Below are 21,518 nucleotides of genomic sequence, written 5' to 3' on the forward strand. Positions count from 1 at the left end.
ACAAACTCGTAGATACTGAGACTATTTTGAGGGCTACTAGATGGGAGGGGAATTGGGGGGATAGAGAAAAAGGGCAAAGGTATTAAGAAGTACAAATGGATAGTTACAGAACAGACATGGAGATGTAGAGTGTAGCATGGGGAAGATGGTTAACAATGTTGTAATAAATATGTAAGGGGAAGAGGGATACTACATTTAGTGGAGTGATCACTTTGTGAGTTATATAAATCTCTAATCATTATGCTGTACAACTGAAATTAATATATTATTGTATGCCTACTATAATTGAAAAACTCATTGAATTGTATAATATAAATACAAGCAACTAATTGTCTATTATATTTCAATAAAAATATAAAAAATACAGGACAATAAATCAACAGTTTGTGAATTTTAGGTGCACAAATAGTACTACTCAAAAGTTGTCCTAATTCATATATCAATCTGATGGACTTAGTAAAATTCTATTTAGTGCTCTGAAGTTTATGATATGACCAAGTCAAAATATCAAAATATTCTAAAACCAAAATGACAGTGCACATTTTAAAGGATGGAACCGTATGCAAAATTATGGCAGAATTTGATGATCATCTGTCATACAACAAAAGATTTCTTACAATGTTAAAATTAAAATTCATCCAAAATACACACTATGAGTTGAATTGAGACTAATTTTGCACCTTGGTTCTCTAGGTAGGAAGGTGATTAACTGCAAATTGCAATCACGCTTTGCTGTTTCAGCAGTACAGAGAACAGCCTATGAGGATGACAAGGTTGCTCTGACTGGTGTGTTCTGAACGGGACGCAGAAATTCTCTCTAAACTCTGTTGGGGATATTACACTGTCACATGTTAATATTGTCACAGTCCTGAAATGATGCAGACACTAAGACTCCACTCACATTTAGATATTCAGCTTGGAACATTGTCCTGCATGACCATCACTCCAAAATGTGGTCTGAATTGTTTTTCCAGTGTTAGAGATGGAGCTTCTCCAACCTACCTCCACTGTCTACTGAGCAAAAAACAAGCCAATTGTTAACCTTTTATTTAAGAAGTTCCTCTTAAATAAGTGCTAGACATTTTCCTCTCTGTTCTCAATAAATTGTGAAAGAGTCCCTTACATAAATTAAAAGTAGATTTATTGAATAAGACATCAGTGATTTAGATAATTCTCAAATCAGGCAACTGTCAATTTTCTACAATATTAGCTCCCACTCTACCAATAAACAAAATGTCTCCAAAATCATCCATCAGTGAACAATGTCAGACCCAAATGTCTTTTGGTGTGATGCTTGTTTTTAATGTCCCAAGGGGCATGAAGAACAAGCATCTGGTTTTCACTAAGTCTTTTCATCCCATTTTCTGGCATTTAATTGAAGCACACAAAGTTCAAATGCACTCTCTCAAAAATGAAATTACTCAATTCACACCAGAACACATGGTTCTGTGAGCCAAACCTGCCCACAGTTTTTCCTTTGAAAATTAACATAATAACAACTGCACAGATAGTCCTCCCCCAACTTTTATATTCACACATCCCAGAATGGATGTGTGAATGGATATTCAATAAGGAGGCTAAATACTGACAAAATATTTTTCCTGTCGAGGAGACTAAATAATAACCCAATACTCAGGCACCATGTCACTTCAGTGTTTCTGTTTTGAGGGTAGCATTGTTTAGCTGAAATCTGAGATATGACAGAAAAGATTGAAATGTTTCAGAGGCAACTTGTACAATATTGTCTTCACCACTGAAAACCAAGGTGACCTTATAAAGTCATCACCTTGTCCTAACCACATTTCATACCTGCAAATAAGGGATAGAAAATAAGTGTCTTGCTTCAAGCACAAATATTTTAAAAATAAAATGCAATGAATAAAGCAAAATGAAAGTAAATAATAATAATAATAAATAATAATAATAATAATAAAATAATAATTCTTTCAAGTTCAGAAAGCTCTAAGAGTCCTGACTTCTCTCCAACATATAATATGGAGTTTGCTCAATTCAGCCTCCCTGGAGGAAAGTTATAATCTTTATTCAAATGAGGAGATGTCTTCAGAGGCACTAGGAGAACCTTTTAAGGTAAATCCCATTTCCTTCAGAACAAAGTGGGAAGGTCATTTCTCTGATAGTTACAGAAGATGATCTTGGAAAGAAACTGCAGGCAACTCCTTATCTAGACAGGTAGATAAAAAGGACTCAGAGTTCTATCTTGATGACTTTGCCCCAGTCTCAAACATGTTAATCTTATCATTTTATGGCAGACACAAGTCTTAAAGTAATAAAACATTCATTTTAATTCAGATATCAGAACTCTTCCTGCATATATTAAAGAGTCTTAAAGGTCATTTTTTTTTTCAGTATATTTTTTGGAAATAATGAAGGTTATTTGAGGGAATAAAAAAGGAGGGTTGGGTTATTCATTCCTCAAGAAATTAAATATTTGACATTTATTCATAAAAATGTTTTAAATTTCACACCCTGATGAAAAGTTACTACATTTTTTAAGGACGCTATGGAAAAATCCAGGGGAGCCTAACATATTGACAAATGAAGCCAAACCTATTTTTCATGTAGCACTTAGGAACCTATTGAATTTGTGTAAATCATAGAGACCTAATTGACTCACTGATCCAATAATAATGGAAATGTTGTGACTTTTAAAAATTGAAACAGATTGGCCAAGTGAGTAGGAAACTAAAATATTGACTTTCTACAGCTGAAAATAATCAGAGAATGCATACAAGACAAAATAAATTTTATGCTCTACAACAATCCATTTCAGATATTTCAGTGCAAAGTAAAACATAAACAGATGTTGAAAACAGTTAACCTACTGAACCTACCTGCTGAAAGGAATCCTGCTGTAAAAAAAAAAAGCACAAGTAAGGGTTTTATGTATTAAAAGTAGCAGTAATTTCTTTGTGAATACCTGGATCAAAAGGATGAAATCCAAACTCAACATTCATCATATGTTTGGCTATATTTCATGAATATTCTAGTTGGAAAATACAGAAAAGTTTAATGTTGAGGTTTCCATTACAAAATATGTCTATGCTACATGTTAAAATCTCCTGATTTCGTTTATTAGACTCATGCTTATGTAGCACGTATTCTGTGCACAGCTGCGCAATGGACAGCGCCTGTCCTCTGGGAGTTGAGCACCTATCTCCGAAGAGATATGCAACTTCACAGGTGACTTCAATGCCCTGTGATGGGACAATGCAGATTTGTACAGGCCTACAAGTCAACCATAGGGCAGAGTGAACTAGGGCATGGAATCATCATTGTTATGTTTTAAAATAAATATAAATTTTTACTTTTGCACCAAGATAAAACAACAGTAGTTCTTGAGTATTCATTCCCATGGGTCTCAAAGCATTTATGTATTGATTGAGAGGTGGAGGAGGCCAAGAGGAAGTAATATAATTGACATTTTGAGCAGGACAATTTTTCACTGAGGGGAATCTCTCACATTATTTTAAGACATTTGGTATCCCTGGCCATCACCTAATAAACGCCAGTAGTAACTCTACCCCGCTTCCCAGGCGCTGTGACCAAAACAGGTCTTCCATTATTTCCAAATGTTCCCCGGGGTATTTACCTTTCCTTATGGAGAAGCACTTGGGCTGTTCAGCAAGCATCTGCTGAACACATAGTTCACAGTCAGCCCTGCACTCTGATGCAAGATGCAGTTTTAAGTTAATGAGCTTCTCCCACGTTCTATTGGCATTAACTAAGATTAAGTCTTTAAGTAAACACCGAGAGTTTATGTTTTTTCTCCACAGAGAGAAGGTACATTTTTTGAGATCAAACATTAGGGGTTTTAATTGTGATTATCACCCCACCTGGCACATAAAAGAACACAGAATTGTAATGTCAACATCAATCAAAGAGGACAGGCATAATCAATTAGGTCCTAACACCTACTACACTGAACCAGGAATCTTGAGGAAGAATAAGGAGTGGTATTTAGGGAGGAAATATATATATGGAGTGATTATTTCTTGGGCAGGCAAAGCATGAGGCTTTAAGCTTTGGTCAACCTGTACCAATCCTGGTCAATGTAGGATTTATGCTTGGAGAACACTTGCAGCCTCTGTCCCCAAGCTACACATGTGTAACTTGGTCCAGTATATTAGGTGAAACCGAGGTAGGATTAAACCTCTGTAGATCCTGGAGGTGAGCAGAACAAAGTACATTGCCTGAAAACTACAAAACAACTGAGTTCCTTTGGCTCTCTAGGAATAGATGTGAACTTCTAGTTTTGATTACTTGTTTCAGTTCTAGAATAGATATTGAAAAAGGGCTGTCCCCATATCCTTATTATATTGTTTTAAACTACATTCGGAGCCATAAAAAGAAACCAACAAGTGGAGGTAGCAACACCTCAGATGCATGGGGCTTGTTCACAAGTTTTAGTTGTCCTCCATCACAGGGTCCTAATTCACTCCGATTTGTTAATTAAATAACCTCTGACCCTGGCTTTAGATTTTAGAGAACTTATTTATGAATATGTCAGAGAAAGGTGGCTAATTTTGACTCAAAACAAAAAAAAAAGAATGGACAGCTTTATTATAGTGTATTCCATCTTCTTGGGCTGAAGTATAGAAACATAAGTCAATAAAATTTTTACAAATGCAATGCTAAATAGTCAAGTCAAAAGGCCTGTGCATTGAACGTTGTCTTGGCAGAATCAGTTTAACTCAGGAAGTCAAGGAGATGTGGAATGGTTTGAAAAACATACTTCAGTCTTATTTTCAAAACAATAAATTGATGAAGTTGGGAGAAGAGGTAGAATTCCTTAAGAGGTAGGCTGAGCAGATAGGATGGAGAAAATGTGACTTTAAAGGTCTAGGTATAGAATGGCAAAGAGTTGCACCCAAGTCTAATATTCTTAAAGAGGCTACTAAAAAAAGGGAGATGTTTTTGGTGTTTACTAGATAAATATATGGCTAGAACCCAAAAAGATAAAAAAGAAGAGGAAGGGCAAGACCTCAAAGAAAATATAAATTGATTGTCCCCAAGGAGATGAGGATGGGAGAATTACTGAAGGCTGGCTTCTGAAGGCTACGGCTGGGCAATTAATTGTAAGAACAATTAAGGAACCACACCTTCAAAATTGGACAGCTATGCCAAGCAGATATTAAAAATAATATCCATGGAACACATAATCTATCAGAGGAGAAAAATAACAGTTATGCAAACATTCATTTAATTATAATTGTGATGAGTGCTATATAGTGTAAGTATAAGGTAAATAATTTGTGGTAATGTGAAAATGAACATAGAAAACTGACTTTCGCCTTTTTATTAAAACTTAACATGTTCAATTTAACTATAACATGGAGAGCTTAATACTAAAAATACTTCAATGACAAGAAATATTAATGAATATTTACTTACAAGCACTTAAAATTCAATTACTAGAATTATTTCAGCTGTAATTAAATATTTACTTTCCCAGTTTCTTTCTACTGATGGATTCAAATGTTTTTAATGTTAACACATATTTACAATATAAACTGTGCTGAATGTTTAACATTTATGATAAGGGACTCCAAAGTATTAAGAATTGCACAATATTTCCTAAAATTATAAGAAGCTGGTGATGAAAAGAAGGCTTTTGAGAGTATAAACCTCACTGATTAATTCGTCATATTTTTAAATTTTGTTTTGACATCATTCCAGTTAGTATTCTCAAGTAATAAAACATTTTAAAAATCATAATACAGTATTTCACAAAGAATAACATCTGTCAATTCTCTTGAGTTTCTTTTTGGTGCTAAAGTTGTCTGCACTTTGGGATAAAACCAAACATAAATGATAAATGTTTTAAAATGTTTATATTATAAATGTATCTAACTTGTTTATGAAACAAATTAAAACAAACTAATAAAAAATATATCTTTAAATGTTTGATCATTACCTATACTTTATGTATTGACTTTTATCCTTTCCAAAGAAAATGTTGTTAAAAATTATGATCATGAATTAAGTGACTACAAATAATTCTGTCTTCAATTGAATAATTTTTTTGGAAAAGAAATATAAGATCAAATTGTATATTAACAGTATATTAACTTGTTTACTGCTTTCAAGAAAAAGGTTATCAAACAAACAAAATAAACAAACAAAATAAAACCATGGATACAGAAAACAGAATGGTGGTTATCAGAGGGGTGGAGAATGGGGGAGAATGAAGCAGGTAAAGCAGATCAAATATATGGTGACTACTCCCCTCAGCACAATATCCTCTAGGTCTATCCATGTTGTTGCAAATGTAAGGATTTCATTCTTTTATGTATTTATGTATTATCTATCTATCTATCTATCTATCTATTTATTTATTTTTATGGCTGAGTAATATTCCATTGTATATATGTACCACCACTTCTTTATCCATTCATCCATTGATGAACATCCAGGTTACCTCCATATCTTAGCTATCATAAATAATGTTGTAATGAACATATGGATGCACATGTCCCTTTAAAGTAGTATTTGAGGTTTCTCCGGAAGTGAGATTACTGGGTCCTTTTTTGTCTCTTGTTATAGGCTTTGTTTTAAAGTTTATTTTGTCTGGTATAAGTATTGCAGATTTTTTTTTTGTTTTCATTTTCACGAAATATCTTTTTCCATCCCTTTACTTTCAGTCTGTATGTGTCTTTTGATCTGAAGTGAGTCTCTTGCAGGCAGCCTATGTATGGGTCTTGTTTTCTTACCTATTCAGTCACCTTATCTGTTGATTGGAGAATTTAATCTTTTTTCATTTGAAGTACTTGTTGCTAGCTATGTAGTAATTGCCATTTTATTATTCATGATTTTTTATACAAATTTTTTTCTTCTTAAAGAAGTCTCTCTAACATTTCCTGTAATATTGTATTTATCTTTTCTGAGAAGCTCTTTATCTCTCCTTCAATTCTAAATGATAGCTTGGCTGGGTAGAGTAATCTTGGTTGTAGGTCCTTGCTTTTCATCACTTTGAGTATTTTGTGCCAATCCCTTCTGGCCTACAAAGTTTCTGTTGAGAAATCAGCTGACAGTCTATGGGAGCTCCCTTCTAAGTAATTAATTGCATTTCTCTTGCTGTTTTTAAGATTCTCTCTTCATCTTTAGCCTTTGGAATTTTAATTATGATATGTCTTGGTGTGGTCTTCTTTAGGTCTTCTTCAGAACTGTCTGATCTTCCTGGGATTGTATGTCTATTTCCTTCATCAGGTTAGGGAAGTTTTCCAACCTTATTTCTTCAAATAGGTTTACAATGCTTTGCTCTTTCTATTCTCCTTCTGGTACCCATATGATACAAATGTTGTTGTGCTTGATTTTTGTCCCAAAAGCCTCTTAAACTACCTTCATTTTGAGAGATTATCTTTTCTTGTTGTTGTTCTGATTGGGTGTCCTCTGCTACCCCATCCTCTAAGTCACTGATTCAATCAATCCTCTGCTTTATCCAATCTGTTGATTCCCTCTAATGTACTCTTCATCTCAGATATTGTAGTCTTTATTTCTGACTGGTTCCCTTTTATGTTTTCCATCTCCATTTCTATGTTTTCTATTTTTATGTTCCCTTTGCTAAAGTTCTCACTGAGTTCATCTACTCTTCCCCTAAGTTCACTGAGCATCCTTATAACCAGTGTTTTGAACTCTGCATCTGGTAGATTGCTTGTCTCCATTTTGTTTAGTTATTTTTTTTTTCCTGGGGCTTTGTTTTGTTCTTTCATGTGGGTCATGTTTCTTTGTCACCCCATTTTGGCTGCTTCCCTGTGTTTGTTCCTATGTATTAGGTAGGGCTCCTAAGTCTCCTGGTCTTAGTAGAGTGGAATTATGTAGTAGGTATCCTATAGGGCCCAGTGGCACTGTCTTTTCTGGTCACCTGAGCCAGGTGCTCAAGTGTGTCCCTTGTGTGAGTTGTGTGCGCCCTCCTGTTGTAGTTGAGCCTTGGTTGATGGGAGTGGGCTGATTGGTTGTAAAGATTGGCCAGTGAGGGGCCAACACTACAAAGCAGGATTCACTTTAACAGAGCTCTGGTGCCTGCCCAGTCTGCTCTTCAGGTGTGTCCTCCTCAGATGCAGCCCTGGTTGGTGCTCTGGCTCCAGTGCTGGTCAAAGCAGGGCACTGGGTGTGCCAGCCCAAGGGCCTCCTGGGAGGGTCCTCACTGTAGGCCAAGTTCAGCCATAGCCTGGTACTTTCTGGGTGCCATGGTAAGAGTCACCAAGCAATCGTAGACAGCTGCCACCCATGCTGGACTTCTAGGTGCCTTGAGAGGCCAAGTCAAGAACTGAGGCAGGCTGCCAATAGTACTGGGCTTGGGGCTGCTCAGCAGGAGGTATAGGCACACCAAGGCCAGATGCTGCTTCCTTGGGTTTTGTGAGCCCTGAGAAGTTTTAGGAAAGTCCACAGCATGAGCCAAGGTAGGCCATTTATCTGAAATAAACCACTGGAGGCAGCTTGGGTGGGCCCACAAGTTGAGAGAGGTGGGGTTTCAGGAAATCACCTGGGCAGAGCAACTTGTGTTAACCAGGTTGATGGAGACTCAGATATGGTGGCCACCTGCATCTGCACGCTGGGAGTGCGGAGGGCTCAACAAGGGAACAATTGATACTGCCAGCACTTCTACCTGGGAGAAAACCACCCCTCCGGCACTCCTTGAGCAGTTGCCCCAGTGCTGGAGCTCAGAGCAAGTGAGTTTGTCAGCGAGTAAGACTCTTTAAGAGGAATGCTTGAAACTTCAGCTGCCCTCGGTCTCACTTAGCCACAATCTCTGCTGGAATTCACAGCCTGAGGTTGCATGAACCTCTCTTCCTGGCCTTGGAACTCTGGGATGGGTACCAATGTGGAGACAAGACACCTCACTTCTCTGTGGGGAAACCCTGCAGAAAAGATAACTCTCCTAACTTTCAAACTCCATACACAGTTGTGGGAGTGGCCTATTCCACATCTCCACTCCTCCTACCAGTCTCGAGGTGACTGCTTATATATGTCCTCAGCTGTAGGACTTCTGTTCAGCCAGATCTCAGGCAATTCCCACTGATGGTTGTTCTGTAGTTTGGGTGTAATTTTGGTGTGGTTGTAAAAGAAGGCAAGCACAGCATTTACCTTCTATGCTATCTTGACTCGACCCCCAGAACCCATTCAAATTTTGTCGATAGTTCCAATAATACATTCCTTCGAAAAGGAGTGTAGAATAACATATTACACTTAATTTTCATGTCTCTTTGGTCTCTTTCAGTCTTCCTTCAACATCCATGACTTTGACACTTTTGTAAATTATAGGACAGTTATTTTATAGAATGTTCCTTAATGTGGTTTAACATTAAATTCAGACATCTTTAGCAGAAATATCACAAAAGTGATACTATATTCTTCTCACTGCATCCTATCAACCTGTCCCTTTACTAATGATAATCACATCAATCGCATGATAAAGATGGTGTCTGCCAAGTTTCCTTACTATAATATTAGTCTCCTCCTCTCCCCAACTCATGTAATCAATAAGTATTTTGTAGTGAGGTATTAAAATTATGTAAATAACCCATCCCTTCAAACTTTCAGTTTATTCTGTTATTTATTGACATATGCGTAAATTCCTGGTTTTCTATTTTATTCAATGGATTATAATCTCTTACTATCATTTATTTCGATGCTTAAATTTTCCTCCATTTGGCCATTGGAAGCCAATTTAAGCTCCCTTTTTAACATGCACCCATCATTCTTTGAGCCCTTCCTTGCTTTCTGGAACAAGATGTTTTGAACTCATCTTGTACTCTCCTTGCCTCATCCTTGGACTCAGCCATTTCTCCAAGGAGTCTGGGTTTTTTGTGTAGAAAATGGTATTTAAAAGCAAGATCTGGGGGTTCTCTGGTAGTCATAGGTCATGCCATTGCTCTTAGGTTGTTGCTGTTCCCAGTCTCTCTCAACAGACAGTTAAAAGGGAAACTGTATTTAGATAGTATGTGCACTCACATGCATACACATATACGTACATGCATTTATATCTATATTTATTTTTAAATCTATCTTTTAAAATTATAGTCGACATATATTATCTTAGTTTCAGGTGTGCAACATGGTGATACAACATTTATATTCCTTACAATGTGATTATCACAATAAATCTAGTTACCATCTGTCACCATATAAAGTTATTATAATAATATTGACTATTTTCCCTATACCGTACATTACATCTCATGATTTATTTTTTTTATATAATTGCAGGTTTGTACCTCTTATACTCCTTCACCCTCTCCACCTGCTTGCCTACTCACCACCACCCTGGCAACCATCAGTTCTATATCTATCTTTACATATTGAAACATAAATACATTTATACTCATAGCTCCAATTCCAATACCACATCACAGGGTTCTAGATGTAGCTTTCTGCCTTTCTTCATTTGTAACTTCTTTTTCCAACAGCAAGAAACCTGGCTTAATCTTTTTTTCTCTTTTTTTTAAATTTAAGTATGTAAGTATAGTTTATATACAATTTTGTATTGGTTATACTAGTTTCAGGTGGACAATTCATGATTTGACATTTTTATATCTTACAATATGATCACCCCACTAATTCCAGTAATCTGTCACCATGCAAACATCACAGTATTACCAACAATATTTCTCTTCCCCTTTTCACCCATCTTCCCCACCTCTTCCCTTCTGGTAACTATCCCTTTGGTCTCTGTTTCTATGAGTCTGTTTTGTTTTGTTTGTCTTGTTTTATTTTTAGATTCCACATATAAGTGAAACCAGTATTTGTACAGTATTTGTCTTTCTCCGCTTGACATATTTTACTTAGCATAATACCCTCTAGATTCATCCATATTGTCGCAAATGGCAAGATTTCATTTTCTTTTATTGCTGCATAATATTCCATCGTGTGTAGATACCACATCCTCTTTATCCATTCATCTATCGATGGACACCTGGGTTGTTTCCACATCTTGGCTATTGTAAATAATGCTGCAACGAACACAGGGGTGCATATTTCTTTTCGAATTAGTGTTTTCAGGGTTCTTTTTGCGGGGGAGGGGGGTGAATAAATACCCAGAAGTAGAATTGCTGGGTTGTAATGGTATATCTATTTTTAGGTTTTTGAGAAATCTCCATACTGTTTTCCATAGGAGCTGCACCAGTTTGCAGTCCCACCAACAGTGCACAAGGGTTCCCTTTTCTCAACATGTTATCTGTTGACTTTTTAATAATAGCCATTCTGACTGGTGTGAAGTGGTATCTCATTGTGGTTTCGATTTGCATTTCTCCGATATTTAGTAATGTTGAGCATCTTTTCATATGTCTGTTGACCATCTGTATGTCTTCTCTGGAGAGATGGGTTTTTTTTCATGTCCTCTGCCCATTTTTCATCCAGATTCTTTCTGTATTTTATTTTGTCGTTGTTGTTGTTATTGAATTGTATGAGTTTCTTATTATTTTGGATATTTTGGATATTATTGAATTTATCACTTACAAATATATTTTCCCATTCAGTAAGCTGCCTTTTTGTTTTGTTGAATGTTTCCTTCACTGTGCACCTTTTTAGTTTGATGTTGTCCCATGTGTTTATTTTTGCTTTTGTTTCCCTTGCTCAAGGAGATGTGTCCAAAAAAATATTACTTAGATTAATGTCAGTTTAATTCTCATGTTTTCTTCCAGGAGTTTTCTGATTTCAGGGCTTACATTTAAGTTTTTAACCCATTTTGTTTCTTTTTGTGTATGGTGTAAGAGAGTGGTCCAGTTACATTTTTTATTTCCTGTATCTGTCCAGTTTTTCCAACACTATTTGCTAAAGATAATGTTGATACTCTGATGTATATTTTTACCTCCTTCATCATAGATTAGTTGACCATATAAAAGAGGGTTTATTTCTGGGTTCTCTATTCTGTTCCATTGACCTATGTGTCTGTTTTTGTGCCAGAACTGTACTGTTTTGATTATTATAGCTTTGAAGTATAGTTTCAGATCAGGGAGCATGACACCTACCAACTTTGTTCCTCTCTCTCAAGATTTCTTTGATTATTCAGGGATTTTTTGGTTTTGTTTTTGTTTTGCCATCCCATATAAATTTTAGAATTATTTGTTCTAGTTCTGAGAAGAATAACATTTGTATTTTGACAGGAATTGAAGCTGTAAATTGATTGGGGTAATATGATCATTTTAACAATATTAATCTTTCCAATTCATGAGCACAGTGTATTCTTCCATTTATTTTGTCCTCTTCAGTTTCCTTCTTCAATGTCTTATAGTTTTTAGAGTACAAATTTTTCACCTCTTTGGTTGTTATTCCTAGATATTTTATTCTTTTTGATGTAATAGTGAGTTGGAATTGTTTTCTTCATTTCCTGTTCTGATTGTTCATTATTAGTGTATGGGAATGTGACAGATTCTGTATATTAATTTTGTAGCCTGCTACATTAATTAATTCTTTTATTAATTCTATTAATTTTTTGGTGGATTCTTTAGGGTTTTCTATATATAATATTCTATCTTTTGCAAATAGTGACAGATTTACTTTTTTCTTTCCTATTTGGATGACTTTTATTTATTTTTCTTGTCTAATTGCTGTGGCTAGGACTTCTAGTACTATGTCAAATAACAGTGGTGAGAGTGGGCATTCTTGTCTTGTTCCTGATCTAAGAGGGAAAGGTTTCAGCTTTTCACCATTGAGTATGATATTAGCTATGGGTTTATCACATATGACCTTACCAAGTTGAGGTAAGTTCCTTCTAAACCCACTTCATTGAGAGTTTTTATCATAAACGGCTTATTCTTAATATGTGTAATAATTTGATCAGTCCCCCAGTGTGTAACAAATCTCCCACTGTCCCAGTGCCATCTCCTGCAAGGGTTCCATGGTCACCCTATTGGAGCTTCAACACCCTGCCTCAGGTATACTCATCCACACCTTCCTCATCCTGTTTGATCTCTGACTCCCCCCGCACCCCACCCTAGGCTGTCCTTACCCTCTGGGGTCTCGGCCACCATGCTGCCCCTCTGGGCACCTCACGGAGCCTGTCTTGCTGCATCCACAGAACAAATTCAGAACCTAGTTGTTCACCAAGGGGCAAGGAATAGGAAAATCCAAACAAAGATTTAAAGTCTATAGAAAGCAATCGATGTTATTCCTTTATTCACTTTTTTCCTCTCTTAGGTATAAAAGAGGAATAAAATGACAAGATCTGGATCCTTCAGCCTGCTCAGCTACTTTAAAATCAGTAGAATGTGAATGTGTGCATTTCATGTTGTATGCTTCAGCAGCCAGACCATCACAGAAGCCTTGCATTCATTACTTCCTATCAAAGTTGACCTATTTCCAGAGCTCCCTGCAGAACATTCAGCACTCTATTAAGAGGAAAAAGCCAGGTTGGATAATTTTTTATACTTTTCCTTTGTCTTTGAGAAATGCGAGTGAAAAAACAACAAACTTTTTTCAAGAAAAGTCCGCATTTAAAAATTGTTTAGATAATAAATTAATTTTTTTTAATTTAAAATTCAAATTAAAGTAACCATGGGTTTTGTTTACTTTTATTAGGGTGAATAAATGTTTTTTTTTTTGGAAAGAAGATCATTCTCACCAAAGCTCTCCTCAAGGAAGGAGGGGAGAAACTTTCCTGCTTTTAGGAATTTCTGACACAAAAGGATTGAATGATTGGAGAATATTGTCACTTAGAAATATAGACAGCATTTTTGCTCTTCTTATTGACATTCAGCTGACAGAGGTAAATCTAAAACAATACAGACAAAACTGTTGGTGCTGTTAGGAGGGAGCAAGTAGGCAAGCTAAGCTTGTTATGAGATGACCCAGACCCTGACAAGTCAGCTCTGTAGGTCCTTCCAAGGGTGGGCTTTACTTTCTCACCAAGGACACCTTCAGAAAGGCTCAGAAGCCCAGCTTTATTGTTATGCAAAAGAAGTCAGGATAAAAATCACCACAGACCAGGGCCAGGGCTATAGTTACCAAGTCTAGAATTTACATTTAAAAATCACAGAGACCAGGGAGAGAGAGGCAGCTAGCTAGTCACTAAAGTTTGCTCTAACTCTTCTACAGAATGAGACTGGACACAGTTGGCCAGTCATTCAGCCACTCCTGGCTTAATCCTTCCACCTCCGCCTTTACACCCAGAATCAGTTACCCTAAGTGGCCAGTTGGGCACAAGAGCTTTGAAGGGCCTTCCCAGGACTATTTTTAACCTGGTGTTTTTTGTTGATTGACTTTCCACTGGGGCAGCCCCAGGTCTGAAGGACTCACTCCAGCTGGGAAATCTGAGAAGTCAGCTGGCTTGTGGGATATGAGGTATTTTTAGCTGAGACTTGAGGATCTCAGGATTGTCATCTACTTTAGACTGCAGGGTGAGAGATACAAAACAGAGCCAAACAAGAGGAGTGGTGCTGAATCTGAAGTTCCTTAGCAATACTGTTGAACTTATTGTTGGAAGAGGACTCTCTGTGCACCTGGTAGGGCAGGGAAGCACAGCATGCGGGTCTTTCCCTGCACTCGTGAACCAGAGGCCTGGGAGTCCTTCCCGCATGCCAGGTGCTCGTTTCCAGGGCCTCTTCCACACCTACTTGCATCACCTGGAACTGATTAGAAATGCAAATTCTTGGGCCATACCCCAGACCTACTAAGTTAGAAACTCTGACAGTGGGACCTAGCGACCTGTGGTATGTCGGGCCCTCCAGGTGATTGTGATGCATTCTAAACTTTGAGAATTACCGGCCTAATCCATTTAACTTTCAGAGACAAAGGTATGAGGGCAAAACTATCCCTACCAAAGCCATATGGTGGTGCATTTTTTTAATTAATAGACATTACTGTAGCATAATTTTAGATTTACAGAAACACTGAACTGGTAGTAAAGAGAGCCAGTAACTTTCTAAGCCATTTTTTTTTTCTCCTGTGTACTGCACTGTAATGTGAAAAACTTTTCTCCTCTGTTTGTCCTCAAGGGTAGTGACAAGACACCAAGTTTTTGGTATCAAAGGCTGCGATCAAATCAGAGTAAGCAGCGCTCAGTGAGGATGGCACCAACTCACAGAGCAACTGTACGTGTGTGTCCTTGGCCAAACTGCGATGAAGTCAATTGTAATCATCTAAGCTACTGTAGCCAGAGAAAAGCCTTCTCAAAAGTCTCTTGAAAATGATGTTAATATCGGGGTACTAGAAATGTGTTAGTTTCCCGTGACTGCTATAACAAATTGCCACAATGGCTTACAACACAAATTTATTCTCCTATAATTATGGAGGTCAGAAGTCTAACCTGGGCTTTCACTGGGCTAAAGTCAAGTTGTGGTCAGGGCTGCTTCCTTCTGAATGCTCTAAGGGGAGAATGTGTTTCCTTGTCTTTTTCAGCTTTCAGTGATTGCCCATCTGTATTCCTTGGCTGGTGGCCCATCCTGCATCTTCAAAGAACATCTCTCCAATCTCTACATCCATCATCTTATTGCCTTCTGCTCTGACTCTGACCCTCCGGCCTCCCTCTTTTAAGGACATCGTGACTGCATCAGGCCCTCCCAGATAATCCAGCGTAATCTCCCCACTTCAAAATTTTTAAGTAATCACATCTGCAAGGTCCCTTTTGCCGCGTAAGGTGGCATTCACAGGTCCCGGGGATTAGGATGTGGATATGTTAGTTGGGGCTTAGTTAGAAACAATATACCACACACATATAGCTTTGTCACTATCCAGTAACGCAGACACAAGCCACAGGTAGTTGTTGAGCACTTGAAATCTGGTTCATCTGAATTGAGATGTGTTGCAAGAGTATTGAAATTTGAAGACTTAGTGTTAAAAAAAGAGAGGTAAAATATTTCACTAAAAATTTTTATATTGATTCCATGTTAAAATGATAAAATCTTCAATATATTGAATTAAATAAAATATGTCATTAAAATTAAATTTACATGTTTCATTTCACTTTTTAAATGTAGCTACCATTAAATTTAAATTACGCATGTGGCTGACATTATATTTCTACTGGACAGTGCTACTATAGGCCATAAAGAAAGCAGCGTGATATTAAATTTCAATTGTTTTATTTTTGTCTTGCTCATACTCGTAAGGGAGCCTAGACTTTGAAAGCAACATTTCTTCTTCCATCCTTCCCTAGGGAGAGCACTGACCGTGCAGAATTAAGATTTTAAACCAAGACGCATATTATATTAGGGATGTGCACAACTAAATTCTCCACTAGATAACAGTAGCCAAAAAAATAAATAAATAAATAAAAAATAAAAAATAAACCATACATTTATCTAACAACCCGTGTTCTTACAAAGCTTCTTCACAAAGCATTATTTCACTGACTCCTCGATCACAACCCCGTGAAAGGGATATTGTTCCCATTTTTCAGAGGAAAAAAACTGAGCCTAAGGAAAATTAGAGTGGTGGAGGGGCAGCCAGCTAATAAACAATGAACAGAGCCTGCGACCAGGTCTGCATGCCTCAGTGCCCGGGCTGCTTTGAGGTTATTTCCTGGCTTGAGTTTAATGATTCAATCAGGCTCAGCAACATCCTGAGTTATTTTACATCCAATCTTCCTAAATTTCAGAGATCACAGAATGATCTCTCTTTACCTGAAAATTCTGTTCTTTTCTACTCTGAACACATTATCGTTTTTTATTTCGTAACTTTGAATGCAGAAAGGTTATATCCTACCTAGCTTTACTCCTGTGTAAAACACCTCGGCTGCACCCAGAAGTGTATCTGGCTCCCAGCTTGATCCTGGACCCCTGTTGGAAGGCCCCCAACACCAGTGACTCTCTCTCCCTTTTCTTTACACCACTCTCAATCTGCATGCCTAGATAAAAGGCTCAGTTCTGACCTACGACCAGAGAAGATGTCCCCAGACAAACCTGGGCTCTAGTGATCACATTTCTTCTGATCAGTCTTTCTTGGGGCTGAACTGGCAATTTGCTCTTTGGCAGAAAGTCACTGTAAGAAAAATGAGCAAAGACCCACAGAGAGGGAAGGAAACTCAGGCCAGCTAGGATGCCCCTTGCCTAGGCAGCATTTCTTTACTGCCAGAAAGGGAGGAGGTGAAGAAAATCTAAAAAGGCACGCTGTGGTGTGCTGCTCATTTTCTCCGCCACACTCAAACTTCGGCTTTTAGACCTGGAAAGGCCTTTGGAGAGTGTCTAGTCTAACTACCTCATTTTACACGTGAGGAAACCAGATCAAAAGGTTAACTGGCTTCTGTAAAGTCTCATAGCAACTTTGTATCAGATAAAGACTAGAACTCCCATTTCCAATGTTATTCAACTTGGACAAAATTGTTTTAAAGGCCCACAAAGAAATTAAGTAAAATCATACAGCTTTGATTCCAAACCACACTACAGAGGAGCGGCATCTCACTTGCAGGATGAGCCTCGGATACAGGCCCACAAGGGTGAAAAATCATGTACAGTCAAAATAATGCTTGAAAATCCTCAGGAAAGTGCCACGCTGGAGACCAGCATAGCTTCTGTCAATAAATCCCACACAGTCAGTTTTTCCAGAGATGGAACAGGCTCATCAGTAGAGTACCAGATTAACTGACTTGAAGTTAGAGGACAAAAAGGCACAGATCTTTAAACAAGAATAACATGTAGGACGGCAAGATGGATAAGTATAAAAGGCACCAGATTCTGAAACTAACAGCAGAGTTCCTTCTCTTTTCCTGTGCTCTCACTCCAAAGAACTGCCTAGAATGACAAGCCAAGTGACTCATACTAGTCCAACAGTTACCTCGTCCCTGTGCTCCTGGAGATTTAGTATTTATTGCTTATTTAGAAACTAAGCTTCACACACATGAATCTTTATCTGTTTTGTTCACTGGTGCATCCTAAGTGCCTAGAATTGTGCCTGGCACCTAAATGTTTGTTGCCTAAATGGATGAATCTATTCTTTTTGTCTAGGCTATGTAATTGAATTCTCATTAGTTGAAGTTATTTAGGTCTCGCACACAGGTCTTAACCTCTTGGGGTGCTATGGTGCCCTAGCTAGAAAAATTCACATTGAACTGTCCATAAAGATTTTGCACTATTCATGGGGTTCATGGAGCCCCAGATTAAGATTTCTTGGTGCTATTGACCTTCACTATGCTGCTGTGACACACAGCAAAATGACTTCCATGACTGTGGAGAGACTACATTGCTTACTTTCATAGCTGCATGAGGACTTCTTGTTAAAAGTCTCCCACGTTCTCCCAAGGAAACACAGGTCCTGGGCTAAGCACAAACTAGTGCACCAAAATGGTCTTCAAAACTCATCCCTATATTTTCTGCCCCACCCCTGCACCAGCCTGTTGGCTGACTGGCCCTTCTCCACAGGTGTCCTCTTGAGCTGCTGACAGTTTCAGCACTGACATTGAATGGCAAGATGGATTACCTAAAGGACTACCCTGGATCCCCCAGTCCTATCATGCACTGACACCGTGCTTGTCACCACTGACTCTGATGTTTTGGACATGTAGAAATGCACCAGGAGAATATTCAAACAGCTGCTGTAAGGTGAGCTGATGGAGGCAAATGCTGGCAGGCTGAAAGGAAAACAGAATTTACGGACTCTCTTCAGCTGAGCTCACGCTGAGCAAACAGCACCGCAGAATGTTCAGGGACGAGGCAGGCAGACGAGTTCGTGCTTTAGGACAACAGTGGCTCTTTTTGAGCAAAGAGAAAGAAGCAGAGGCTGGAACACAGGGCTAGGGATAGTGACAGGCTTGGGACAGGGCAGCCAATCCAGCAATCCAAAGGTGAGCATCCCATGTACTCCACGCCCATGTGGAAAGCACACATGATCTCCCAACCTGCATGGTGATTGTCTAAGAATGAGAAACATTATGAACTGTACTTGCTCTAAGGCAAGCTTAGCAAAATCCAGAAACAGAATAAACCTCTGGAGGGAAAGGAATAGAGGTGGGGAAAGGATTACCTACCTATGCATCTGTACTGGCTTGAATAGTATCCCCCAAAATCCATGTCTGCCAGAACCTCAGAATGTGACCTTACTTGGAAATAGGGCCTTTGCCTTTGTAATTAGTTAGGACGAAGTCATAATGGATTAGGTCTGATGTCCTTATAATAAGGGAAAAGAACACAGAGAAACAGGGAAGAAGGACATGTGGCTATGGAGGCAGAGATTGGAGTGATACAACCATAAGCCAAGGAACGCCAAGGACTGCCAGCAACCACCAGGAGCCCGGATGAGGGGAGAAAGCATTCTTCCTTAGAGCCTGCAAGGGACATGGCCCTTCTGACATTTTGATGTTGGACTTACAGCCTCCAGAACTGTGAGTGAAGAAATTTCTGTTGTTCAAATGGCGATAAGTTCAGAAAGGGGTCCAACAGAGCAAGGTGGAGAATTAATTTCAAATCTGAATAAATCAACACTCAGTGGAATTTGATCCAACCATTGAACCTAGTATTCTACTATTGTCATTCTTGTGAAAAATGGTACAACATGTAAGGGTATATGGGGTAGAGAAGAACCCCCCCTCTATTATATTAAAGCTTCTGCTCTAAAGGCAGGAAAATTGTCAGCTATAAAGCTCATTGCAAAGGGAAGAGAATAGTGCATTAGCAAAAATCGAGGCTCAGGGAAGCATTCCCAAGGATTTTGTGACCAATACACACACACTTATTGGCTGATTTCAAATGTATCTGGCCATTTACAATTCAGCAAATGCCCCAGCAGTGTAAAAGAAGCAAAGAGAGGTGCTGGGCAGGAAAACTTGTATCATCGAGGAGTCTCATTAAATTATCACTCAGCTGAAAGAAAGCTCTAGAATAAGAGAACATTCAGCAATGAAGGAGCTCTTCTAGCTATAGAGTCTAATACAGTAACTCCTGGTTACATGTGATTATTGAACACTCGAAACGTGCCTAGTAGACTGAAGAACTAGAATTTTAATTTGATTTAATTTTGATTAATTTACATAATCACATGTGGCTAGCAGCTACTCGATTAGACAGCACAGCTCTAGAATCACAGAAAGCTGGCTGTGGAGAACAGCCTGGGAGACTCACTGAGTCTGAGATGGACCAACTCCATAATTAAAAACAGATCAGGGAACCTTTATAGAATGTACAAATATTATACATGGTATTGCTGGGACATAATTAAGATTTACTTAATCTTCACAGTGTCCTTGTAGATGATCAGTAACATCATCCCCATTTACTAGATGAGGAAATCAAGGTTCAATAAGATTATTTGACTTGTCAAAGGCCTTGCAGCTTTTAAGAGATTTGAATTTAGCTTTGACACCAAAATCCATACTCTACCCACCAAGGCACATTATCTATGGCACCTTTTACTCTTTTGTTTTTTTTCCATTCCCATCCTTCCAGAACAGTCTAAATTACGTGTGTGTGTGTACATGCACATGCATGAGTATGTCTGAACGGGTTTTGAGGAATAAGTAGATGTAGGGGTTCCATAAGTGTTTAGTGTGGATCTATACAGATCAGTACCCGTTAGCCAACCAGCCCTGTTTTCCACTCAGTCAGGCAAAGTGGAATGCCAAGGAGAGTGATGGAGCAAACAGGATGCATACTTGCTGACTAACATTAAAGAAACCTTCTCGCTCAAGGGTTTCAGCAAAAATTCTATACCACAGCTGTCCTGGTCGTCCAGTAGCACACATTCTCCCAGCAGTAGAGATACTCAGAAACTCTAAAGCCACAGGTCTTGATGTGAAGGGAGGCGGGAGGTAAGGGAAAAGGGAAAATGATGCACAGAATGCCTCACTAACAGTATGGAGATATGAAAATACAGGTTTCAGAGACTGGTGAGACTAACTGGAGAGACCGAGATGTCCACCTTCTCTTCCAACCTCCTGTTTGCCCCAACAATGGAGAAGGGCAACTGAGGGCCTTGCAGAGCCATAGAGTCAGAGAGGCTGAAATCCAGATGAAGCCTTTGTGGGAAATGTGGCCTTCCCCAAACCAAAGCACAGCTGGTTGGTGCTGGAAACACTGATGCCCTCTGGGCTCATTGCTATGAAGATTTCGACAGCATTAAGAGAAAGGTCTCTGGCGGGATTAATTTTGCATCTTTTAAAAAAGTTTCACTATGCCTGGAAATATACTTGGTGAGATTAATAAAGCAATCTTTGTCTCTTTAACCTCCTGGAAGGTTAACTGAGTCTTTCATCATTATACTGTAATCCTACCCTGCAAGGAACCTTCTGAAAAGAGTCCCCTTCCCCTAAATAAAACTTTCTGGCATATTAAGGTTTGGAGGTTTATGTGATTCCACACCCAAATAACTCTAAATATAGCTCATCCTAGTGCAACAATCGGTGTCCTGGAAAGGAGTCTCTGGAAAACCTGACCGATCGCCTCAGCATTCACACGGGTCTCTGGAAACATCTAGTCTAACCTTTCAACCCCCAGGAACTGGGTTTTGAGGACTGATGTTTAGCGTCGTTTCACAACAAAACTATTGGCACCAAATAATGCAAACAAGTTAGTGAATGCTGTGACCGTGACCAAATATATATATATATTTATAACTTTGAAAAATGTATTGTTTCT

At 38.4% G+C, this 21,518-nt stretch overlaps 1 protein-coding gene across 1 annotated transcript in view; it reads right to left on the minus strand.

Annotated features, from left to right (window-relative positions):
• Positions 1 to 21,518, minus strand: part of CORIN (corin, serine peptidase) — a 201,746-nt gene that overhangs the window by 178,472 nt on the left and 1,756 nt on the right. The window contains exon 3 of the mRNA XM_039845302.1: positions 2,853 to 2,870. Within this exon, the coding sequence (XP_039701236.1) occupies positions 2,853 to 2,870 (18 nt within the window). The remainder of the gene's footprint in view (positions 1 to 2,852; positions 2,871 to 21,518) is intronic.

This window comes from Pteropus medius, unplaced genomic scaffold (assembly GCF_902729225.1).
Source record: "Pteropus medius unplaced genomic scaffold, Ma_sr-lr_union100, whole genome shotgun sequence".
Lineage (NCBI taxonomy): Eukaryota > Metazoa > Chordata > Mammalia > Chiroptera > Pteropodidae > Pteropus > Pteropus medius.